The sequence below is a fragment of the Bombina bombina genome, chromosome 4 (assembly GCF_027579735.1).
Source record: "Bombina bombina isolate aBomBom1 chromosome 4, aBomBom1.pri, whole genome shotgun sequence".
NCBI classification, from domain to species: domain Eukaryota; kingdom Metazoa; phylum Chordata; class Amphibia; order Anura; family Bombinatoridae; genus Bombina; species Bombina bombina.
In genome coordinates this window covers 342,585,271-342,606,618 of record NC_069502.1, presented here as the reverse complement: position 1 = coordinate 342,606,618, position 21,348 = coordinate 342,585,271, and the positions used below count along the sequence as shown (strand labels likewise).

The 21,348-nt window shown below is 37.3% G+C and overlaps 1 protein-coding gene across 1 annotated transcript in view; it reads right to left on the bottom strand.

Moving 5' to 3' along the window:
• IQCJ (IQ motif containing J) overlaps positions 1–21,062 on the bottom strand; it is a 92,961-nt gene extending 71,899 nt beyond the window's left edge. The window contains exons 1-3 of the mRNA XM_053711793.1: positions 20,954–21,062; positions 3,112–3,176; positions 1,221–1,301 (exon numbers count right to left, since the gene is read on the bottom strand). Of these exons, the coding sequence (XP_053567768.1) occupies positions 1,221–1,301; positions 3,112–3,176; positions 20,954–20,977 (170 nt within the window). The 5' untranslated portion in view covers positions 20,978–21,062. The remainder of the gene's footprint in view (positions 1–1,220; positions 1,302–3,111; positions 3,177–20,953) is intronic.
• Between the last annotated feature and the right edge of the window lie 286 nt (positions 21,063–21,348).

The window sequence follows — 21,348 nt, the reverse complement described above, 5'->3', positions numbered from 1 at the left end:
GGGAGAGAGAGACCGCAAAAGAGGGGGGAGAGAGAGAGCAAAAGAGGGGGGAGAGAGAGCAAAAGAGGGGGGGAGAGAGAGAGCAAAAGAGGGGGGAGAGAGCAAAAGAGGGCGAGAGAGAGCAAGAGGGGGGAGAGAGCAGATGAGGGGGGGAAGAGAGAGAGCGAGCAAAAGAGGGGAGAGGGAGCAAAAGAGGTGGGAGAGAGAGAGCAAAAGAGGGGGAGAGAGAGCACAAGAGGGGAGAGAGAGAGCAAAAAAGGGGAGAGAGAGAGCGCAAAAGAGGGGGGAGAGTGCAAATTAAGGGGGAGAGAGAGAACTCAAAAGAGAGGGGGGGAGAGAGAGAGAGCGCAAAAGAGAGGGGGGAGAGAGAGGGAGCAAGGGTTGGAACCGCGGTACCTAAAAAATTGGCCCGTGTACACGGGCTTTAGGACTAGTTTATATAATAATTTCACATATGTATTTCTACTAAGTGAATAGATAGTAAGTAACATCCTACTGCTAAACTCACAGATAGCAATGATTAAGTGGTGATTCATTCTTATGGCAGGCACGTATAAATTGTTGATTTACCCTTAATGACACCAAAAAATTTAGAGGGATTTTTTAACTCCCCCTTTCACAAAAATCTGATTATATTCTCCAGGGATCTTTAATAATGGCTGTGACTTTAGTGTGGATTTTAAATGGCGCCTACATTTAGTGATGTCGAGCGGACATGATTTGCAGTAATAAATCATGTCCACTCGACTGATAGTAAATCTACCCCTTAGAATTATTTTTAAGTGGCCAGTTACAGTCTTTCTCAATTTGATAAATAACATATTTAAAGGGCCACTAAACCCAAAATCTTTCTTTCATGATTCAGATAGAGAATAGAAATTTAAACAACATTACAATTTACTTCCATTATTTATTTTGCTTCATTTTTTAAATATCCTTAGTTGAAGAAAAAGCAATGCACATGGTGAGCCAATCACACAAGGCTTCTATGTGCAGCAACCAATCAGCAGCTAGTGAGCATATCTAGATATGCTTTTCATCAAAGAATATCAAGAAAATAAAACAAATTAGATAATATAAGTAAATTAGAAAGATGTTTAAAATTGCATTCTCTTTCTAAATCATAAAAGAAAAAATGTGGGTGGCATGTCCCTTTAAATGTGTTTCATAATATGTAAAATGTAAACAGGATTTGATTTCCAGAACAACAAATAACTTACATTTTTACTTTAGATTCCACTGGTTGTAAGTATGAGACATATTTCCCACGATTATTGTCTACATCCATGTTAAGTTGATGACTGCAAAAGAGAACACAAATAACAATAAAGGGTTTCTAGAAAAGAATGAATGTACTTTGTTATTGGTTACAATGCATTCCATAGGAATCAGTACTTTGCTATACAAAATTCTGCATAAAAGCCTATGGGGATTTTTGTATATAAATGATATGGAAACATTTTATTCTCAAAAACGTATTGTAGTATGGAATTGGAAATTAGCTCCTTGTATGGTGTAAAAATTACTCTGAGGCAGACAAGGTAAAATCAGAGATTTTGTACAAATAGATTGCATGATAGTACCAAAATACAAAATTGCCTATTATGTATCTTAAACATTATTATTGTTGAATTTTGTGAGTTTTTTAAAAAAAAGATTAAAAAATTATTGAAGGCAGCATATTAAACTATATGACAAAAGCTTTTCAGTTCCTATACAGTTTATTTTTAAAACTCTTCTACAAAATAATAATATATGACATTTTGAATTAAAGACCTAACCATTTAATAACAAAAACTACTCTGTGTTCATTTTCTTATTACACTAACCAATTAGAGCAATCTTATGTCATCTGGTCAATTTATTTAACATTTTTCAAGTATAATAGTGATTGAAAAACTCAATACACTTTTCCACATTACAGTCTCAAAGATGTTAAAAATATTCTCCTTGTACGCTAAGTTGACATCAAGGCCCCCATTTATTAAGTTGCGTATGCAGCTCTGGGGGCCAATCACTGCAGACTCGCATGAGCAAGCCTGCAGCCAAAAGATAGGAAGCAGTGGTCATCAGATGTCAGCTTCCTAACCAGTATGTCGGCTATTAGCTGGCGAATAAAATCACCCCGGGTAAATGGGGGCACAAGTGTGCATGCACATAAAACCAGTTATTTTGACTTTTCCTGGTTTTTGTTGTTGTTTTTTTTTTTTGCAAAACATGGACAAATTAACCTTTAAAAAACTATAGCCAAAATCCATCTTAACATATTTTTCTGCAGGTTATAGATTCTCAAAGCTCGAAATGGAATAACAAAATATTATTTTTTCCCAAAACATAAATATATAAAAAAAAATCACTTCAACATTTCCAATATTCCAAGGCATATTTCCTTGAAGGAACAGGAAAGTCAAAATTAAACCTAAATTAATTGTATAGAGCATTACATTTTAAGCAACTTTCTAATTTATTTCTATTTTCAATTTAGCTTAGTTCTCTTGTTATTATTTGTTAAAAAGTAATCCTATATGAGTTTGGGAGCATGCATGTGCCTTTAGCCATTTGGCAGCAGTGTTTGCTTCAATGTTAGTAGCAATTGTTATACATATTGCAAACACTGCTGCCATAGACTGATAAGACACATGCATACAGCCTACTCTTTAACAAAGGATAAAAGAACAAAGCAAATTTGATAATACACTCGCCCTTTAACTCTCTTTATCCCTACACAAAATAATGTATAACATGTTAATTAAGGTCTTTGTACTTTAATATGAATTGATTCTTTCCCCTCAGAATCGAAGCTATTTGTCTTACTATACAGACCCACACAATATTATTGATAAAAAAAAATAATAATTTCATGAACACACCTTCTGTATAGAAAATACCATTTGCAAGACAATTAAATAGTGTATTGACCAAGGTTCTATTTACAATTGAAAAACAAGGCACAAAGATAAACGTTACATAATCTCTGTGTGGGCAAATCTGTTTTGTGCTGTACAAGGTCACTCGTAGTCTTAACAATGTGAGGTCTTAAAGTGTTTTGTTTTGCAAAAAATATATAAAAAAAGCTATTTACTATGTACTATCAATACTATTAATGCTCACCTCTCGAGTAAACACCCTCCATCATGGATCTGTTCTAATGTATGTTGAAGTCTTCTTACTTCTTCCTATAAATGTTGAGAAACAAAATTAATGGCATTGTTCTAAATGCTTGAAACACTGTAGCATTTGTATGATGTGTGCTTGCCCATTCCATTTGTACCAGTACTTATAATATATTATAATAATATGAATGAAATCAAAAATGTAAAAACATTTCTTTCAAGTAATTGGCAAGAGTCCATGAGCTAGTGACGTATGGGATATACAATCCTACCAGGAGGGGCAAAGTTTCCCAAACCTCAAAATGCCTATATATACACCCCTCACCACACCCACAATTCAGTTTTACAAACTTTGCCTCCTATGGAGGTGGTGAAGTAAGTTTGTGTTTAGATTCTACGTTGATATGCGCTTCTCAGCATTTTGAAGCCCGATTCCTCTCAGAGTACAGCAAATGTCAGAGGGTTGTGAAGGGAGTATCACCTATTGAGTGCAATGGTTTTCCTCACGGAAGATCTATTTCATAGGTTCTCTGTTATCGGTTGTAGAGATTAATCTCCTACCTCCCTTATTTAGATTGACGATATACTCTCATATACCATTACCTCTACTGATAACTGTTTCAGTACTGGTTTGGCTATCTGCTATATATGGATGGGTGTCTTACGGTAAGTATGTTTTCATTACTTAAGACACTCTCAGCTATGGTTTGGCACTTTATGTATTAATATAAAGTTCTAAATATATGTATTGTACTTATATTTGCTATGAGTCAGGTTTATGTATATTTCCTTTTGCAGACTGTTAGTTTCATATTTGGGAAAAGCATATTTAGGGGAAAAAAAAATTCTTACCTGGAGTATAGTCTTTTTTCTATTGACTGTTTTCTCTTTAAATTTCGCAGGCAAAATTAGGCTTGCAAGGGCGCAAAATGTTGAAGTTTATTGCGTCATTCTTGGCACGAGAATTTTTTTGGCGCAAAGTTACGTCTGATGAGGCAAATTCATCTTAGTTGACGCCGAGTTCCTTGCACAAGGTTGCGTTGTCAATGACGTGAGTGTGTCATTTCCGGATGTTGTTAGCACCAAAATATTTTCAGTTACGTTGTGCGTCATACTTGGCGCCAAATAATTTCATTATTTAAAACCCCATTCCTATGTGCCTCTTGCCTTTTTCTATGTTAGAGGGCTATGCTGTTTGCATTTTTTTCCCATTCCTGAAACTGCCATATAAGGAAATTGATCATTTTGCTTTATATATTGTTTTTTCTCTTACATTTGCAAGATGTCTCAATCTGATCCTGTCTCAGAAACCACTGTTGGAACCCTGCTGCCTGATAACAGTTCTACCAAAGCAAAGTGCATTTGTTGTAAATTTGTGGAAATTATATCTCCAGCTGTGGTATGTAATAGTTTTTATGATAAGCTTTTACATGCAGAGAATGTGTCCATCAGTAATAGTACTATGCCTGTTGTTCCTTCAACATCTAATGTACAAGATATACCTGTGAATATAAAATATTTTATTGCTGATGTGATACAGAAGGCTTTGTCTGCCATCCCACCTTCTAATAAACGTAAAAGGTATTTTAAAACTTCTCATAAAGTTGATGAAATTTCTAATGACCGACAACATACTGAATTATCCTCATCTGACGAGGATCTTTCTGATTCAGAAGTTCCTTCCTCAGATATTTACACTGACAAATCTACTTATTTATTTAAAATGGAGTATATTCGTTCCTTGTTAAAAGAAGTGTTGATTACATTGGATATTGAGGAAACTAGTCCTCTTGATATTAAAACTAGTAAACATTTAAATTCTGTTTATAAACCTCCTGTGGTTACTCCAGAGGTTTTTCCAGTTCCTGGTGCTATTTCTGATATGATTTATAAGGAATGGAATAGGCCTGGTACTTCTTTTATTCCTTCTTCAAGGTTTAAAAAATTGTATCCTTTGCCAGCAGTTAGATTGGAGTTTTGGGAAAAGATCCCCAAAGTTGATGGGGCTATTTCTACTCTTGCTAAACGTTCTACTATTCCTATGGAAGATAGTACTTCTTTTAAAGACCCTTTAGATAGGAAACTTGAATCTTATCTAAGGAAAGCTTATTTATATTCTGGTCATCTCCTCAGGCCTGCCATTTCTATGGCTGATGTTGCAGCTGCATCAACTTTTTGGTTGGAAAGTTTAGCGCAACAGGAAATGGATCCTGATTTGTCTAACATTGTTCGCTTGCTTCAACATGCTAATCATTTTATTTGTGATATCATCAAAACTGATGTTAAATCTATGTCTTTAGCTATTTTAGCTAGAAGAGCTTTGTGGCTTACATATTGGAATGCTGACATGGTATCTAAGTATAGATTACTATCTCTTTTTTTCCAAGATAATAAGTTATTTGGTTCTCAGTTGGATTCGATTATTTCAACTGTCATTGGGGGGAAGGGAGTTTTTTTGCCTCAGGATAAAAGACCTAAGGGTAATTCTAAATCTTCTAACTGCTTTTGTTCCTTTCGATAAAATAAGGAACAGCAACCTAATCCTTCCCCCAAAGAATATGGTTCCAATTGGAAACCTTCTTCAAGTTGGAGTAAATCCAAACCATTTAAGAAACCAAAGCCAGCCCCCAAGTCTGCATGAAGGTACGGCCCTCATTCCAGCTCAGCTGGTAGGGGGCAGATTAAGATTCTTCCAAAACATTTGGGCAGATTCTGTCCAAAATCATTGGATTCAGAGTATTGTCTCTCAAGGGTACCGAATAGGATTCAGAGTAAGACCTCCTGTGAGAAGGTTTTTTTCTCTTACACATCCCAGTAAATCCAGTAAAGGCTCAAGCTTCTCTGAAGTGTGTTTCAGACCTGGAGCTTTCAGGGGTAATCATACCAGTTCCTTTTCAAGAACAGGGTCTGGGGTTTTATTCAAATCTATTCATTGTCCCAAAGAAAGAAAATTATTTCAGGCCAGTTCTGGATCTGAAAATTTTGAATCGTTATGTAAGTGTGCCAACTTTCAAAATGGTGACTATAAGGACTATTCGGCCTTTTGTTCAGCAGGGCATTATATTACAGGATGCTTATCTTCATATTCCGATTCATCCAGACCATTATCAGTTTCTGAGATTCTTTTTTCTAGACAAGCATTACCAATTTGTTGCTCTTCCGTTTGACCTAGCGACAGCTCCACAAATCTTTTCAAAGGTTCTCGTGCCCTACTCTCTGTAATCAGAGAACAGGGTATTGCGGTATTTCCTTATTTGGATGATATCTTGGTACTAGCTCAGTATTTACATTCAGCAGAATCTCACACAAATCAACTAGTGTTGTTTCTTCAAAGACATGGTTGGAGTATCAATTTACCAAAAAATTCTTTGATTCCTCAGACAAGGGTCACCTTTTTAGGTTTCCAGATAGAGTCAGTGTCCATTGTCTCTATCAGACAAGAGACGATTAAAATTGGTTTCAGCTTGTCGGAACCTTCAGTCTCAGTCATTCCCTTCAGTGGCTATGTGCATGGAAGTTTTAGGTCTCATGACTGCAGCATTAGACGTGATCCCCTTTGCTCATTTTCATATGAGACCTCTCCAGCTTTGTATGCTGAACCAATGTTGCAGGGATTATACAAAGATATCACAATTATTATCCTTAAATCCCAATGTTCGACACTCTCTGACTTGGTGGTTAGATCACCATCGTATAGCTCAAGGGGCCTCTTTTGTTCATCCAACCTGGACTGTGATCACAACAGATTCAAGTCTTTCAGGTTGGGGAGCTGTCTGGGGATCTCTGACAGCACAAGGGGTTTGGAAACCTCAAGAGGCGAGGTTACCAATCAATATTTTAGAACTCTGTGCTATCTTCAGGGCTTTTCCGGTGTGGCCTCTGTTAAAGAGAGAACCATTCATTTGTTTTCAGACAATATCACAACTGTGGCATATGTCAATCATCAGGGTGGGACTCGAGAATCCCCAAGCCATGAAAGAAGTATCTTGGATACTTGCTTAGGTGGAATCCAGCTCCTGTCTAATTTCTGTGGTTCATATCCCAGGTATAGACAATTGGGAAGTGGATTATCTCAGCAGTCAGACTTTACATCCGGGGGAGTGGTCACTCCATCCAGATGTGTTTTCTCAGATTGTTCAGATGTGGGGTCTTCCAGAAATAGATCTGATGGCTTCCCATCTAAACAAGAATCTTCCCAGGTACCTGTCCAGGTCGAGGGATCCTCAGGCAGAAGCAGTGGATACGTTAGCAGTTCCTTGGTGTTACCAACCTGCTTATATCTTCCCACCACTAGTTCTTCTTCCAAAAGTGATTTCCAAAATCATCATGGAACAATTGTTTGTGTTGCTGGTAGCTCCAGCATGGCCTCACAGGTTTTGGTATGTGGATCTTGTTCGGATGTCCAGCTGCCAACCTTGGCCACTTCCATTAAGGCTAGACCTTCTGTTGCAAGGTCTGTTTTTCCATCAGGATCTCAAATCATTAAAGTTGAAGGTATGGAAATTTAACGCCTAGTGCTTAGTCATAGAGGTTTCTCTGACTCAGTGATTAATACTATGTTACAGGCTCGTAAATCTGTTTCTAGGAAGATTTATTATCGAGTTTGGAAGACTTATATTTCATGGTGTTCTTCTCATAAATTCTCCTGGCATTCTTTTAGAATTCCTAGAATTTTACAGTTTCTTCAGGATGGTTTGGATAAAGGTTTGTCTGCAAGTTCTTTAAAGGGACAAATCTCTGCTCTTTCTGTTTTATTTCACAGAAAGATTGCTAAGCTTCCTGATATTCACTGTTTTGTTCAGGCTTTGGTCCGTATCAAGCCTGTCATTAAATCAATCTCTCCTCCTTGGAGTCTTAATTTGGTTTTGAAGGCCTTACAGGCTCCTCCTTTTGAGCCTATGCATTCTTTGGACATTAAACTACTTTCTTGGAAAGTGTTGTTCCTTTTTGGCAATCTCTTCTGCTAGAAGAGCTTCTGAATGATCTGCTCTTTCTTGTGAATCTCCTTTTCTGGTTCTCCATCAGGATAAGGCAGTTTTGCGGACTTCATTCAAATTCTTACCTAAGGTTGTGAATTCTAACAACATTAATAGAGAAATTGTTGTCCCTTCTTTGTGTCCTAATCCTAAGAATTTGTTGGAGAAATCCTTGCATTCTTTGGATATGGTAAGAGCTTTGAAATATTATGTTGAAGCTACTAAAGATTTCAGGAAGACTTCTAGTTTATTTGTTATCTTTTCTGGTTCTAGGAAAGGTCAGAAGGCTTAAGCCATTTTCTTGGCATCTTGGTTAAAGCTTTTGATTCATCAGGCTTATTTGGAGTCGGGTCAGGCCCCGCCTCAGAGAATTACAGCTCATTCTACTAGATCAGTCTCCACGTTGTGGGCTTTTAAGAATGAAGCTTCAGTTGATCAGATTTGCAAAGAAGCAACTTGGTCTTCTTTGCATACATTTACTAAATTCTACCGTTTTGATGTATTTGCTTCTTCTGAAGCAGTTTTTGGTAGAAAAGTTCTTCAGGCAGCTGTTTCAGTTTGATTCCTCTGCTTATGTTTTAATTTTTTTTCTTTCATTTATGAGAAAAACTTATTTTTTTGGTTGTGGATTTAATTTTCTCAGTGGAAAATGGCTGTTATTATTTTATCCCTCCCTCTCTAGTGACTCTTGTGTGGAGTTCCACATCTTGGGTATTTCTATCCCATACGTCACTAGCTCATGGACTCTTACCAATTACATGAAAGAAAACATAATTTATGTAAGAACTTACCTGATAAATTAATTTCTTTCATATTGGCAAGAGGCCATGAGACCCACCCTTTTTATGGTGGTTATGATTTTTTTGTATAAAGCACAATATTTCCAAATTCCTTTGTTGATGCTTTTTACTCCTTTCTTTTTCACCCCACTACTTGGCTATTTGTTAAACTGAATTGTGGGTGTGGTGAGGGGTGTATTTATAGTCATTTTGAGGTTTGGGAAACATTGCCCCTCCTGATAGGATTGTATATACCATACGTCACTAGCTCATGGACTCTTGCCAATATGAAAGAAACAAATTTATCAGCTAAGTTCTTACATAAATTATGTTTTTTAGTTTTAATAAAAATAGATTTATATATTGAAGGCCAAATTACAAGTGGAGCGCTAAATATTGCTTTCTTGAGATCTAATCTCTGGTTAATTTTTGAAGCTCTAATTACTACCGCAAGTTCATGGTAGCAATTACCAGCCACTTGTAATGGCTGGTTATTTATCAAATTTGCCTGTTTGCTGACGCACAATAATTTAGTGCTCCACTTATAATCTAGTCCAAAATGTTGTAGTTATGCATAATAAAATAACTATGCAATGTACTTCCATGATTTATTTCCCTCTGAAAATTGACTTTTCAAGGCTAACCCTGCTACATAGCTTACTCTAACTGGTTTTAACAGATAACAAAACAATGTACTTTATATTAACATTATGATATTGAATAGCCTAGTCTGTTGTCGGTAGACTAAAGCCTAGATTGGCTCCTCTAAATAAAGCAAATGGTGGCTAGAGTTTGGCTATTGACAAACAATTGCGGCAAACAAGATGTTAATTTGTTTTAATAATGTTTAGACTTGGCTGAAATTATTCTGCAGGAACACAATGGAAATGTCTTCTAATTACAAGATATTTACTGCCCCCTTAAACAAATATATTTGCCAGTAAAAGTAATTTGCCAAATATATTGAGATGTAGTGAGATGATCAGCTTATTAATGAGGACATCAATCAGCCAACAGTCTATAACCATTACCACCTTGGCCTGTCCTTGTCACAAGTTAATTTGCGCTCATATATTTTTTTTGCCTTTCACCCATAACTATAACCCTCTGAGAGTAGAAAGCAAAGTACTGCAAAAAATGTCTTTGTTAGAATGTAATCACTTCACAGAACTTGACCTTAATCATTTTATTCAAAGCATTGTGCACACTATTCTCATTTATGTAATTTCTTTCTATAATTGCTGCTTAACCCAACATCCAACACAATTTCTTAGTGGATTATCCATTTTCTCTTGTGTTTGAATAAAGAACTTGGATACATATGAAGAATGGAGACATTTGACAAGTAGATTTTCCTTGCCCTATTAAAATTATTCTTTTCATATTTAAAATGTCTGCATCTATCAAGATATTCTCAGTCCCTTCGGAACAAATGAGTGACACTAGGATAAGATTGACAGCCAGTGAGGCTAAGGAAGTTAAATTATTTAAATGTATACATGCCTAAAGTAATGATATTTTAAATGGAGTTTATGTTTAATTAAAGATAATTAGAAATAAAATATTAGTCTGCACAAATGGTGTTCTAATAAAAAAATAAACTGGAACAGGTGGTCTAATTAAATAATATTTATTATAAACAGGAAATAGTAAAAATAACATTTCTGATATTTATTTTAGAATACCAAAAAACCCCATACAATAGTGATTTCTCTTTATAGCTATATTAATATGTAATACCTTGTGTGTTCCATATTGTGGTCAATAGAATATTCATGGAAACAAAAAATCTGTCAGCTTTCCCTTTACAGAAATAAAAGGAAATTCTGAGAGTAATGTTGGATGTCTTTATACAGCCCATAAATCTACTCCTGTTTGCATTTGATATGAGTTCCTAAGGGTAAAATGCATCTAAAACAAATAGATTTTGACTTTTCTCTGAGATATCATACAGTTAGGCATCATAAGACATTATTTATAGGGCAGTAATGAGAAAACTACAATAACATGTAGTAAGTGTTTGAATAATTTAAATGTGTAGCAGTCAGAAAATCTATACTAATTTCAGTTTTGCACCATTGAACATGAAGTATTGATTATTGCTCAATTTCAGCTAAATTTATGAAGCTAGCTATGTTGGTGAATGGGTGTAAACTGATGCAGGGTTATGGTTTTAAGAGCTAAACTGTAAATGCTGACAGCTGTGTTGCTCTGGTTCCAATTCAAAGCCTTAGGAGATAGGTTTTACAGATTATACCAAAAATGACCCAGCTGTAACACCATTTTGAGAAGATTAATCTGGAACAAAGCCAAACTTCTGAGTGTACACCACGAGAATCATAATATATCCCTAAACATTGCAATAATGCAAGTGGACTAGAAAATTCTACTTTTTTACAGTAGATTTCTGGTGATATCTTCTTTTTACTGGGAACATTTTAGAAGCTTGCAATATAAATTCAAGACACAATTAAATAAAATGTAGTATAATCCTGAACAATATATTACAGTATCAGCAGCACACATCTTTCATACAGTTTTTGTTTGTGGTAAAATTTATCATTAAAATAGAATTACACTTTCAATATGAGTTACCTTTAGTAATTGTCCAAATCTAATAATCTATTGTCATGAAAGAATATTACCAGTTATATTCAATAACAGGAAGCAATCTTCAGAAATACAATCACAATACAGCTGAGAACTCTATAGTTGTAATACTATTAGGTATGAAATCCAAGTACCAGCTTTTAAAATAGATTTCATCCATCTCTCAGGACTGGAGAAAGAAAACAATATTGGCAGAATGTATTAAAGTGTTGAATGAACAACATTTTGGTAACATTAGAAGTAGTTTTTAATAATTCTTATTTTTATATTAAAATTTTCAATATTCTTCTCCCACTAATGACTTAAAGGGACATTAAACTGCTGGGTACAATAACAGTAGGAAGTTTACTACTCACCATGCTATTGATTTCTCTCATGCCTGCAGCTCTCTTCACATCTATCCTTTTATTTTAACCTTTCAAAAGTGCTGGGTAGTGAAACTCTGGATCTTCACACTGGGTGCCGCCATCTTGGAAATTAAGTCTTTTGTACCCTGTGCACATTCACAGATCAGTGATATTGCTGTCCTTTTGACAATTGGTACCATTTACTTTAATTTAGCATGCACAATACAGAGCGGGAACAGTACATTTTTGCAGTTTCTTTATATTTTTCCTGATGAATTTTTTTATTTGTTATTTAACTTTTAACTGTGTAGAAAACAGAACTGAAAAAAGTTACTCTTCTGCTTTCTATTGTACGCGCAAATCAAGAGTGCAAGGTACACGTTTCAAAAAGCCAACAATGTCAGTAATCTGTGAAAGTGCACTGCTTCTGTGACAGAATACAACAATATGGGTTAGATTACAAGTGAAGTGCTAATTTAATTTACTATCGGCTAGATTACGAGTTGTGCGTTAGGCTTAAAAAGCAGCATTGGCCGGTCCCAAAACTGCTTTTTAACGCCCGCTGGTATTACGAGTCTTGCAGTTACAGGTGTACCGCTCACTTTTTTGGCCAGACTCGGAAATACCGCAAATCCACTTACGTCAATTGCGTATCCTCTTTTTTCAATGGGACTTGCATAGCGCCGGTATTACGAGTCTGCCAAAAAGTCAATTTTTCATTTTAAAGTCAATAGTTAAGAGTTTTACTGTACAACGCCGTAGCATTAAACTCTTAACTAAAGTGCTAAAAAGTACACTAACACCCATAAACTACCTATTAACCCCTAAACCGAGGCCCTCCCACATTGCAAACACTAAAATAAATTTTTTAACCCCTAATCTGCCGAACTGGACATCGCCGCCACTATAATAAATATATTAACCCCTAAACCGCCCCAGTCCTGCCTTGCAAACATTAGTTAAATATTATTAACCCCTAATCTGCTGTCCCTAACATCGCTGACACCTACCTACATTTATTAACCCCTAATCTGACGCCCCCAACGTCGCTGCCACTATATTAAAGTTATTAACCTCTAAATCTAAGTCTAACCCTAACCTTAACCCCCCTAACTTAAATATAATTTAAATAAATCTAAATAAAATAACTATCATTAACTAAATTATTCCTATTTAAAGCTAAATACTTACCTATAAAATAAACCCTAAGACAGCTACAATATAACTAATAGTTACATTGTAGCTAGCTTAGGGTTTATTTTTATTTTATAGGTAAGTTTGTATTTATTTTAACTAGGTAGAATAGTTATTAAATTGTTATTAACTATTTAATAACTACCTAGCTAAAATAAAGACAAAAGTACCTGTAAAATAAAACCTAACCTAAGTTACAATTACACCTAACATTACACTATAATTAAATTAATTCCCTAAATTAAATAAAATTATCTAAAGTACAAAAAAAAAACAAACACTAAATTACAGAAAATAATAAACAAATTACAAGATTTTTAAACTAATTACACCTAATCTAATCCCCCTAACAAAATAAAAAAGCACCCCCAAAATAAAAAAAGCCCTACCCTACACTAAATTACAAATAGCCCTTAAAAGGGCCATTTGCGGGGCATTGCCCCAAAGTAATCAGCTCTTTTACCTTTTAAAAAAAATTACAAATCCCCCCAACATTAAAACCCACCACCCACACAACCAACCCTACTCTAAAACCCACCCAATACCCCCTTAAAAAAACCTAACACTAACCCCTTGAAGATCACCTTACCGGAAGATGTCTTCATCCAACCGGGCAGAAGTGGTCCTCCAGACTTGCAGAAGTCTTCATCCAGACGGCATCTTCTGTCTTCATCCATCCGGTGCTACGACTGAATCAAGGTACCTTTAAGTGACGTCATCCAAGATGGCGTCCCTTCAATTCCGATTGGCTGATAAAATTCTATCAGCCAATCTGAATTAAGGTAGAAAAAATCCTATTGGCTGATTGGATAAGCCAATAGGATTGAAGTTCAATCCTATTGGCTGATCCAATCAGCCAATAGGATTGAGCTGGTATTCTATTGTCTGTTCCAATCAGCCAATAGAATGCGAGCTCAATCCTATTGGCTTATTGCATCAGCCAATAGGATGTTTTCTACCTTAATTCCGAATTGGCGGATAGATTTCTATCAGCCAATTGGAATTGAAGGGACGCCATCTTGGATGACATCATTTAAAGGAACTTTCATTCAGTCATAGCCGTCGGAAGAAGAGGATGCTCCGCGCCGGATGGATGAAGATAGAAGATGCCATCTGGATGAAGACTTCTGCCCGTCTGGAGGACCACTTCTGCCCGGCTTTGATGAATACTTCTGCCCGTCTGGAGGACCACTTCTGCCCAGTTGGATGAAGACGTCTCCCGGTAAGGTGATCTTGAATGGGTAAGTGTTAGTTGTTTTTAAGGGGGGATTGGGTGGGTTTTAGAGTAGGGTTGGTTGTGTGGGTGGTGGGTTTTAATGTTGGGGGGGATTTGTAATTTTTGTTACAGGTAAAAGAGCTGATTACTTTGGGGCAATGCCCCGCAAAAGGCCCTTTTAAGGGCTATTGGCAATTTAGTGTAGGGTAGGGCTTTTTTTATTTTGGGGTGCTTTTTTATTTTGTTAGGGGGATTAGATTAGGTGTAATTAGTTTAAAAATCTTGTAATTTGTTTATTATTTTCTGTAATTTAGTGTTTGTTTGTTTTTGTACTTTAGATAATTTTATTTAATTTAGGGAATTAATTTAATTATAGTGTAATGTTAGGTGTAATTGTAACTTAGGTTAGGTTTTATTTTACAGGTACTTTTGTCTTTATTTTAGCTAGGTAGTTATTAAATAGTTAATAACTATTTAATAACTATTCTACCAAGTTAAAAAAAATACAAACTTGCCTATAAAATAAAAATAAACCCTAAGCTAGCTACAATGTAACTATTAGTTATATTGTAGCTATTATAGGGTTTATTTTATAGGCAAGTATTTAGTTTTAAATAGGAATAATTTAGTTTAATTGGGGGCAGCAGATTAGGGGTTCATAAGTATAATGTAGGTGGCGGAGGTGTCCGGAGTGGCAGATTAGGGGTTAACCAATATAATGTAGGTGTCAGCGATGTCGGGGCGGCATATTAGGGGTTAATAAGTGTAAGATTAGGTGTTTAGACTCGGGGTTCATGTTAGGGTGTTAGGTGTAGACATAAATGTTTTTTCCCCATAGGAATCAATGGGGCTGCGTTAGGAGCTAAACGCTGCTTTTTTGCAGGTGTTAGGGTTTTTTTCAGCTGGCTCTCCCCCATTGATTCCTATGGGGAAATCGTGCACGAGCACGTTCCGCCAGCTCACCGCTAACGTAAGCAGCGCTGGTATTGAAGTGAGATGTGGAGCAAAATTTTGCTCTATGATCACTTTTTTGCGGTTAACGCCGGGTTTGTAAAAACCCGTAATACCAGCGCTGTCTGTAAGTGAGCGGTGAGCATAAACTGCTCGTTAGCTCCGCATAGCTTCTAACACAAAACTCGTAATCTAGGCGTTTGTTACTTATAGCAAGTACCTGTATACTATGCTACTAATAGCCAGTACTGACATACTGTGTTACCACTAGCCAGTACCGGCATACTATGTTACTATTAGCCAGTGCCGTCATATTGTGTTACTACTAGCCAGCACCGGCATGCTGTGTTACTACTAGCCAGTACCTGTACACTATGTTACTGCTTGCCAGTACCTGTACAGTATGTTACTACAAGCAAATACCTGTATACTATGCTACTGCTAGCCAGTACCTGTATACTATGTTACTACTAGCCAGTACCTGTATACTATGTTACTACTAGCCAGTACCGACATACTATGTTACTGCTAGCCAGCACCGACATACTATGTTACTACTAGCCACTCCAGTACCTGTATACTACGTTACTGCTAGCCAGTACCTGTATACTATGTTACTACAAGCAAGTACCTGTATACTATGCTAGTACTAGCCAGTACTGATATACTATGTTACTACTAGCCAGTACCAGCATACTATGTTACTGCTAGCCAGTACCTGTATACTATGTTACTACAAGCAAATACCTGTATACTATGTTACTACTAGCCAGTACCGACATACTATGTTACTGCTAGCCAGCACCAACAGACAGTGTTTCTGCTAGCCAGTACCGACATACTGTGTTACTACTAGCCAGTACCTGTATACTGTGTTACTACTAGCCAGTACCAGCATACTATGTTACTACTAGCCAGTACCGGCATACTATGTTACTACTAGCCAGTACCGGCATACTATGTTACTACTAGCCAGTACCAGCATACTATGTTACTACTAGCCAGTACTGACATACTTTGTTACTACTAGCAAGTACCTGTATACTATGCACCTACTAGCCAGTACTGACATACTATGTTACTACTAGCCAGTACCGGCATACTATGTTACTACTAGCCAGTACCAGCATACTATGTTACTACTAGTCAGTACCGGCATACTATGTTACTACTAGCCAGTACCTGTATACTTTGTTACTACTAGCCAGTACCTGTATACCATGTTGCTACTAGCCAGTACCGGCATATTGTGTTACTGCTAGGCAGCACCAACATGCTATGTTACTACTAGCCAGTGATAAACTTAGAAAAGTGTGGATAGTAAGGGCGCTAAAAGCTAAAGATCTTAGGGGGTAGTGTTTTGTGTTAGTCTGCTATAATTACATTAATATTAGTGGTGCATTGGGTGTAAGAAATTATTTACTCTAAACACACTGGATACATTTTTGAATATTTTTAATAAAGGTTAAAATTTCCCATATAGACACTTATATAAAATAATTATTAGAGACGTCTCTCTATTATATTGGGGATCCAACCAACAATATCACAAATTGGCAAAGTTATGCAATCTTAAAAGTCAGTCTGATTAAAGAAATTTATCAATTTTATGACAATCTATACAATGTTAAAAATAAAAGTTAAAGAATGTAGCAGCCTTGTATCTAAAAACAATATTGAATAAACTCTGTTGTGTTCTTATATAAGAGAGTCCCTCTCTATTTGGAGAGATATAATAGCTGGAGTTCCTTTACTGCGATGCTATGAGAAACTTGTTTAGTGCGTCTAAGTCCAGAGAGTAAAAAGTTTTTTATCTGTACTAGCGTCCCACATATATTTGTTATCTTCTACTGGTAACGTACCTCTTTTTTCTGGTATCCTCAGGCCGTGCGGTGAGCTGTGTTTCTTCCGCGGCTTGTCTTTGCCTTGTGAAACCGGCGTCTGACGTCACACCCGGTTGTCCACAGGAGCCGCCCCACAGGTGTCAATCACTTATCCGGGGATACTTTTAGGTAGTTACCACTTATAGCGGTTAGTTCCAAATTGAGTATAGATGTCGCCAATATTGGTGATCCTTAGGACAAGTCCCTTATCTTGTGGTAGCCTGCTCTTAGTGCTTTAGGCATGCAGGTTATTTTTGTTCAGACAGGTGTTCTGTTACCAGGAACAGTTCCAACTTTAAAGGGTCAACCCGGGTTGTCAAAATGTAGTAGAAATCTGGTGCAAGGTTCTCTCACTTCTACGCGTTTCACTCCCTTAGGAGCTTTATCAAGAATGACCTGAGACCTGCTCCTCTTTCAGGGTTGCTGTATTGATTCTCTGTTAAAGTAACATTGTCTGTTTAAGCATAATAGCTAACCAAGCTAATTTATAAATTATTTGCTTTGCAAGGGTTGCATGAAAAAATGCAGGTCTCAGGTCATTCTTGATAAAGCTCCTAAGGGAGTGAAACGCGTAGAAGTGAGAGAACCTTGCACCAGATTTCTACTACATTTTGACAATCCGGGTTGACCCTTTAAAGTTGGAACTGTTCCTGGTAACAGAACACCTGTCTGAACAAAAATAACCTGCGTGCCTAAAGCACTAAGAGCAGGCTACCACAAGATAAGGGACTTGTCCTAAGGATCGCCAATATTGGGGACATCTATACCCAATTTGGAACTAACCGCTATAAGTGGTAACTACCTAAAAGTATCCTCAGATAAGTGATTGACACCTGTGGGGCGGCTCCTGTGGACAACCGGGTGTGACTTCAGATGCCGGTTTCACAAGGCAAAGACAAGCCGCGGAAGAAACACAGCTCACCGCACGGCCTGAGGATACCAGAAAAAAGAGGTACGTTACCACTAGAAGATAACAAATATATGTGGGACGCTAGTACAGATAAAAAAAACTTTTTACTCTCTGGACTTAGACGCACTAAACAAGTTTCTCATAGCATTGCAGTAAAGGAACTCCAGCTACTATATCTCTCCAAATGGAGAGGGACTCTCTTATATAAGAACACAACAGAGTTTATTCAATATTGTTTTTAGATACAAGGCTGCTACATTCTTTAACTTTTATTTTTAACATTGTATAGATTGTCATAAAATTGATACATTTCTTTAATCAGACTGACTTTTAAGATTGCATAACTTTGACAATTTGTGATATTGTTGGTTGGATCCCCAATATAATAGAGAGACGTCTCTAATAATTATTTTATATAAGTGTCTATATGGGAAATTTTAACCTTTATTAAAAATATTCAAAAATGTATCCATTGTGTTTAGAGTAAATAATTTCTTACACCCAATGCACCACTAATATTAATGTAATTATAGCAGACTAACACAAAACACTACCCCCTAAGATCTTTAGCTTTTAGCGCCCTTACTATCCACACTTTTCTAAGTTTATCACTGTTGCTTAGATTGAAGGATCTGAGCATACCCAGTAAGGTGTTTGATCTCCTCCCCCGACACTAGCGCACTATTCCACTCACTCTTTTTAATACTACTAGCCAGTACCTGTATACTAAGTTACTGCTATCCAGTACCTGTATACTATGTTACTGCTAGCCAGTACCTGTATACTATGTTACTACTAGCCAGTACCGACATATTGTGTTATTGCTAGCCAGTACCAGCATATTGTGTTTCTGCTAGCCAGTACCTACATACTGTGTTTCTGCTAGCCAGTCCCTACATACTGTGTTTCTGCTAGCCAGTGCCTAAATACTGTGTTTATACTAGTCATTAGTATAATGCCTATATACTCTGTGTTTCTGCTAGCCAGTACTAACATACAGTGTTACTGCTAGCCAGTGCCTATATACTCTGTGTTTCTGCTAGCCAGTACTAACATACAGTGTTACTGCTAGCCAGTGCCTACATACTGTGTGTCTGTTAGCCAGTACTGTTAGCCAGCAATCATTCCGATCAGATACAATCGGGATGATTGACACCCCCTGCTAGCAGCCGATTGGCCGTGAATGTGCAGGGGGCGGCATTGAACAAGCATTTCACCAGAAATGCTTGTGCAATGATAAATAAATAAATTATATGTTATCGGCATTTACAAGTGAAGGGCTAATTTAACGTGCACCCATAAACGACATACTATGTTACTACAAGCCAGTACCGGCATACTATGTTACTACTAGCCAGTGCCATCATATTGTGTTACTACTAGCTAGCACCAGCATACTGTGTTACTACTAGCCAGTACCTGTACACTATGTTACTGCTAGCCAGTACCTGTATACTATGTTACTACAAGCAAGTACCTGTATACTATGTTACTACTAGCCAGTACCGACATACTATGTTACTGCTAGCCAGTACCTGTATACTATGTTACTCTTAGCCAGTACCTGTATACTATGCTACTACTAGCCAGTACCGGCATACTATGTTACTACTAGCCAGTACCGGCATACTATGTTACTACTAGCCAGTACCGGCATACTATGTTACTTCTAGCCAGTACTGACATACTATGCTACTACTAGCCAGTACCTGTATACTATGCTACTACTAGCCAGTATCTGTATACTATGCTACTACTAGCCAGTACCGGCATACTACTGTATGTTACTACAAGCCAGTACCTGTATACTATGCTACTACTAGCCAGTACCTGTATACTGTGTTACTACTAGCCAGTACCGGCATACTATGTTACTACTAGCCAGTACCGGCATACTATGTCACTACTAGCCAGTACCTGCATACTGTGTTTCTGCTAGCCAGCACCGACATACTATGTTACTGCTAGCCAGCACAACATATTGTGTTACTGCTAGCCAGTACCGACATATTGTGTTACTGCTAGCCAGTATCAGCATATTTTTTTCTGCTAGCCAGTACCTACATACTGTGTTTCTGCTACCCACTCCCTACATACTGTGTTTCTGCTAGCCAGTGCCTAAATACTGTGTTTCTGCTAGCCAGTGCCTAAATACTGTGTTTCTGCTACCCAATCCCTACATACTGTGTTTCTGCTAGCCAGTGCCTAAATACTGTGTTTATGCTAGTTATCCCCTATTTACACTGTTTTTCTGCTAGCCAGTGCTAACATACAGTGTTACTGCTAGCCAGTGCCTACATACTGTGTGTCTGTTAGCCAGTACTGTTAGCCAGCAATCATTCCGATCAGATACAATCAGGATGATTGACACCCCCTGATAGCGGCCGATTGGCCGCAAATGTGCAGGGGGCGGCATTGCACAAGCATTTCACCAGAAATGCTTGTGCAATGATAAATAAATAAATTATATGCTATCGGCATTTAGTGATGCCGGGCGGATATGTTCGCTAAAGCGAATCATGTCCGTCCGACATGTCATAAATCTACCCCTAAATATCATTATCCGTTTACTATTATTGGCTTCCATTAACATAACTGGGATCTGCTAAACTATAATTTGTACCAAGTTCACACTTCAAAAATGATAATTTAACCACTGCCGAGCTTTACCTAAAAATTATGTCTCACAAAAAGATACGATAAGGCACAATGATGGCCGGGCAAAATCAAGTAAAAATGCTATAAAACAATATAAAAAATCTTGTAGTCTTTGGATTGATCACTTTGTGAATTGTCTAAGGAAAATAATCACTTACATGTGTAAATGAACCATTATAATTCACCAATCTGAATGCTATGGATAGAAACAGTTCTGCTAAATTGTTGTACAACTGTCACTATCAGTAACAGGCCACTGGATCTGTCCCTCTGCCGGGTGAGGGGGGGGGGGGACTGTTTAAAATACGAGCCTTACCTTGATATGAAATGCACAAAACATGAATTGTTTTACCTCCCAACTGTCCCCATTTGAGAGGGATAGTCCTTAATTCTGAGCTCTGTCCCTCTGTGACAGCCACATGTCCCTATTTGAAGAATTTCAACTACGCATCCACAAACTGCCCACCAACACTCACTTTGACCTCTCAGACACATCCACAGACTTGCCCACTAACCACCCATGATCCCTCAACCACTCCAAACACAGCCCCACCCTCAAAATGACGAGGGCCACCCCCCTCCTCCTAAGTCCCCAATACTCAGTCACAAATGTTGGGGGGTATGTATGTATAAATTTTGATTAAAAAATCATTTTAACCCCTTCCTGCTGAAATCAGGTGTTTAAAATGTAAATACTTGCTGGAGAAATCG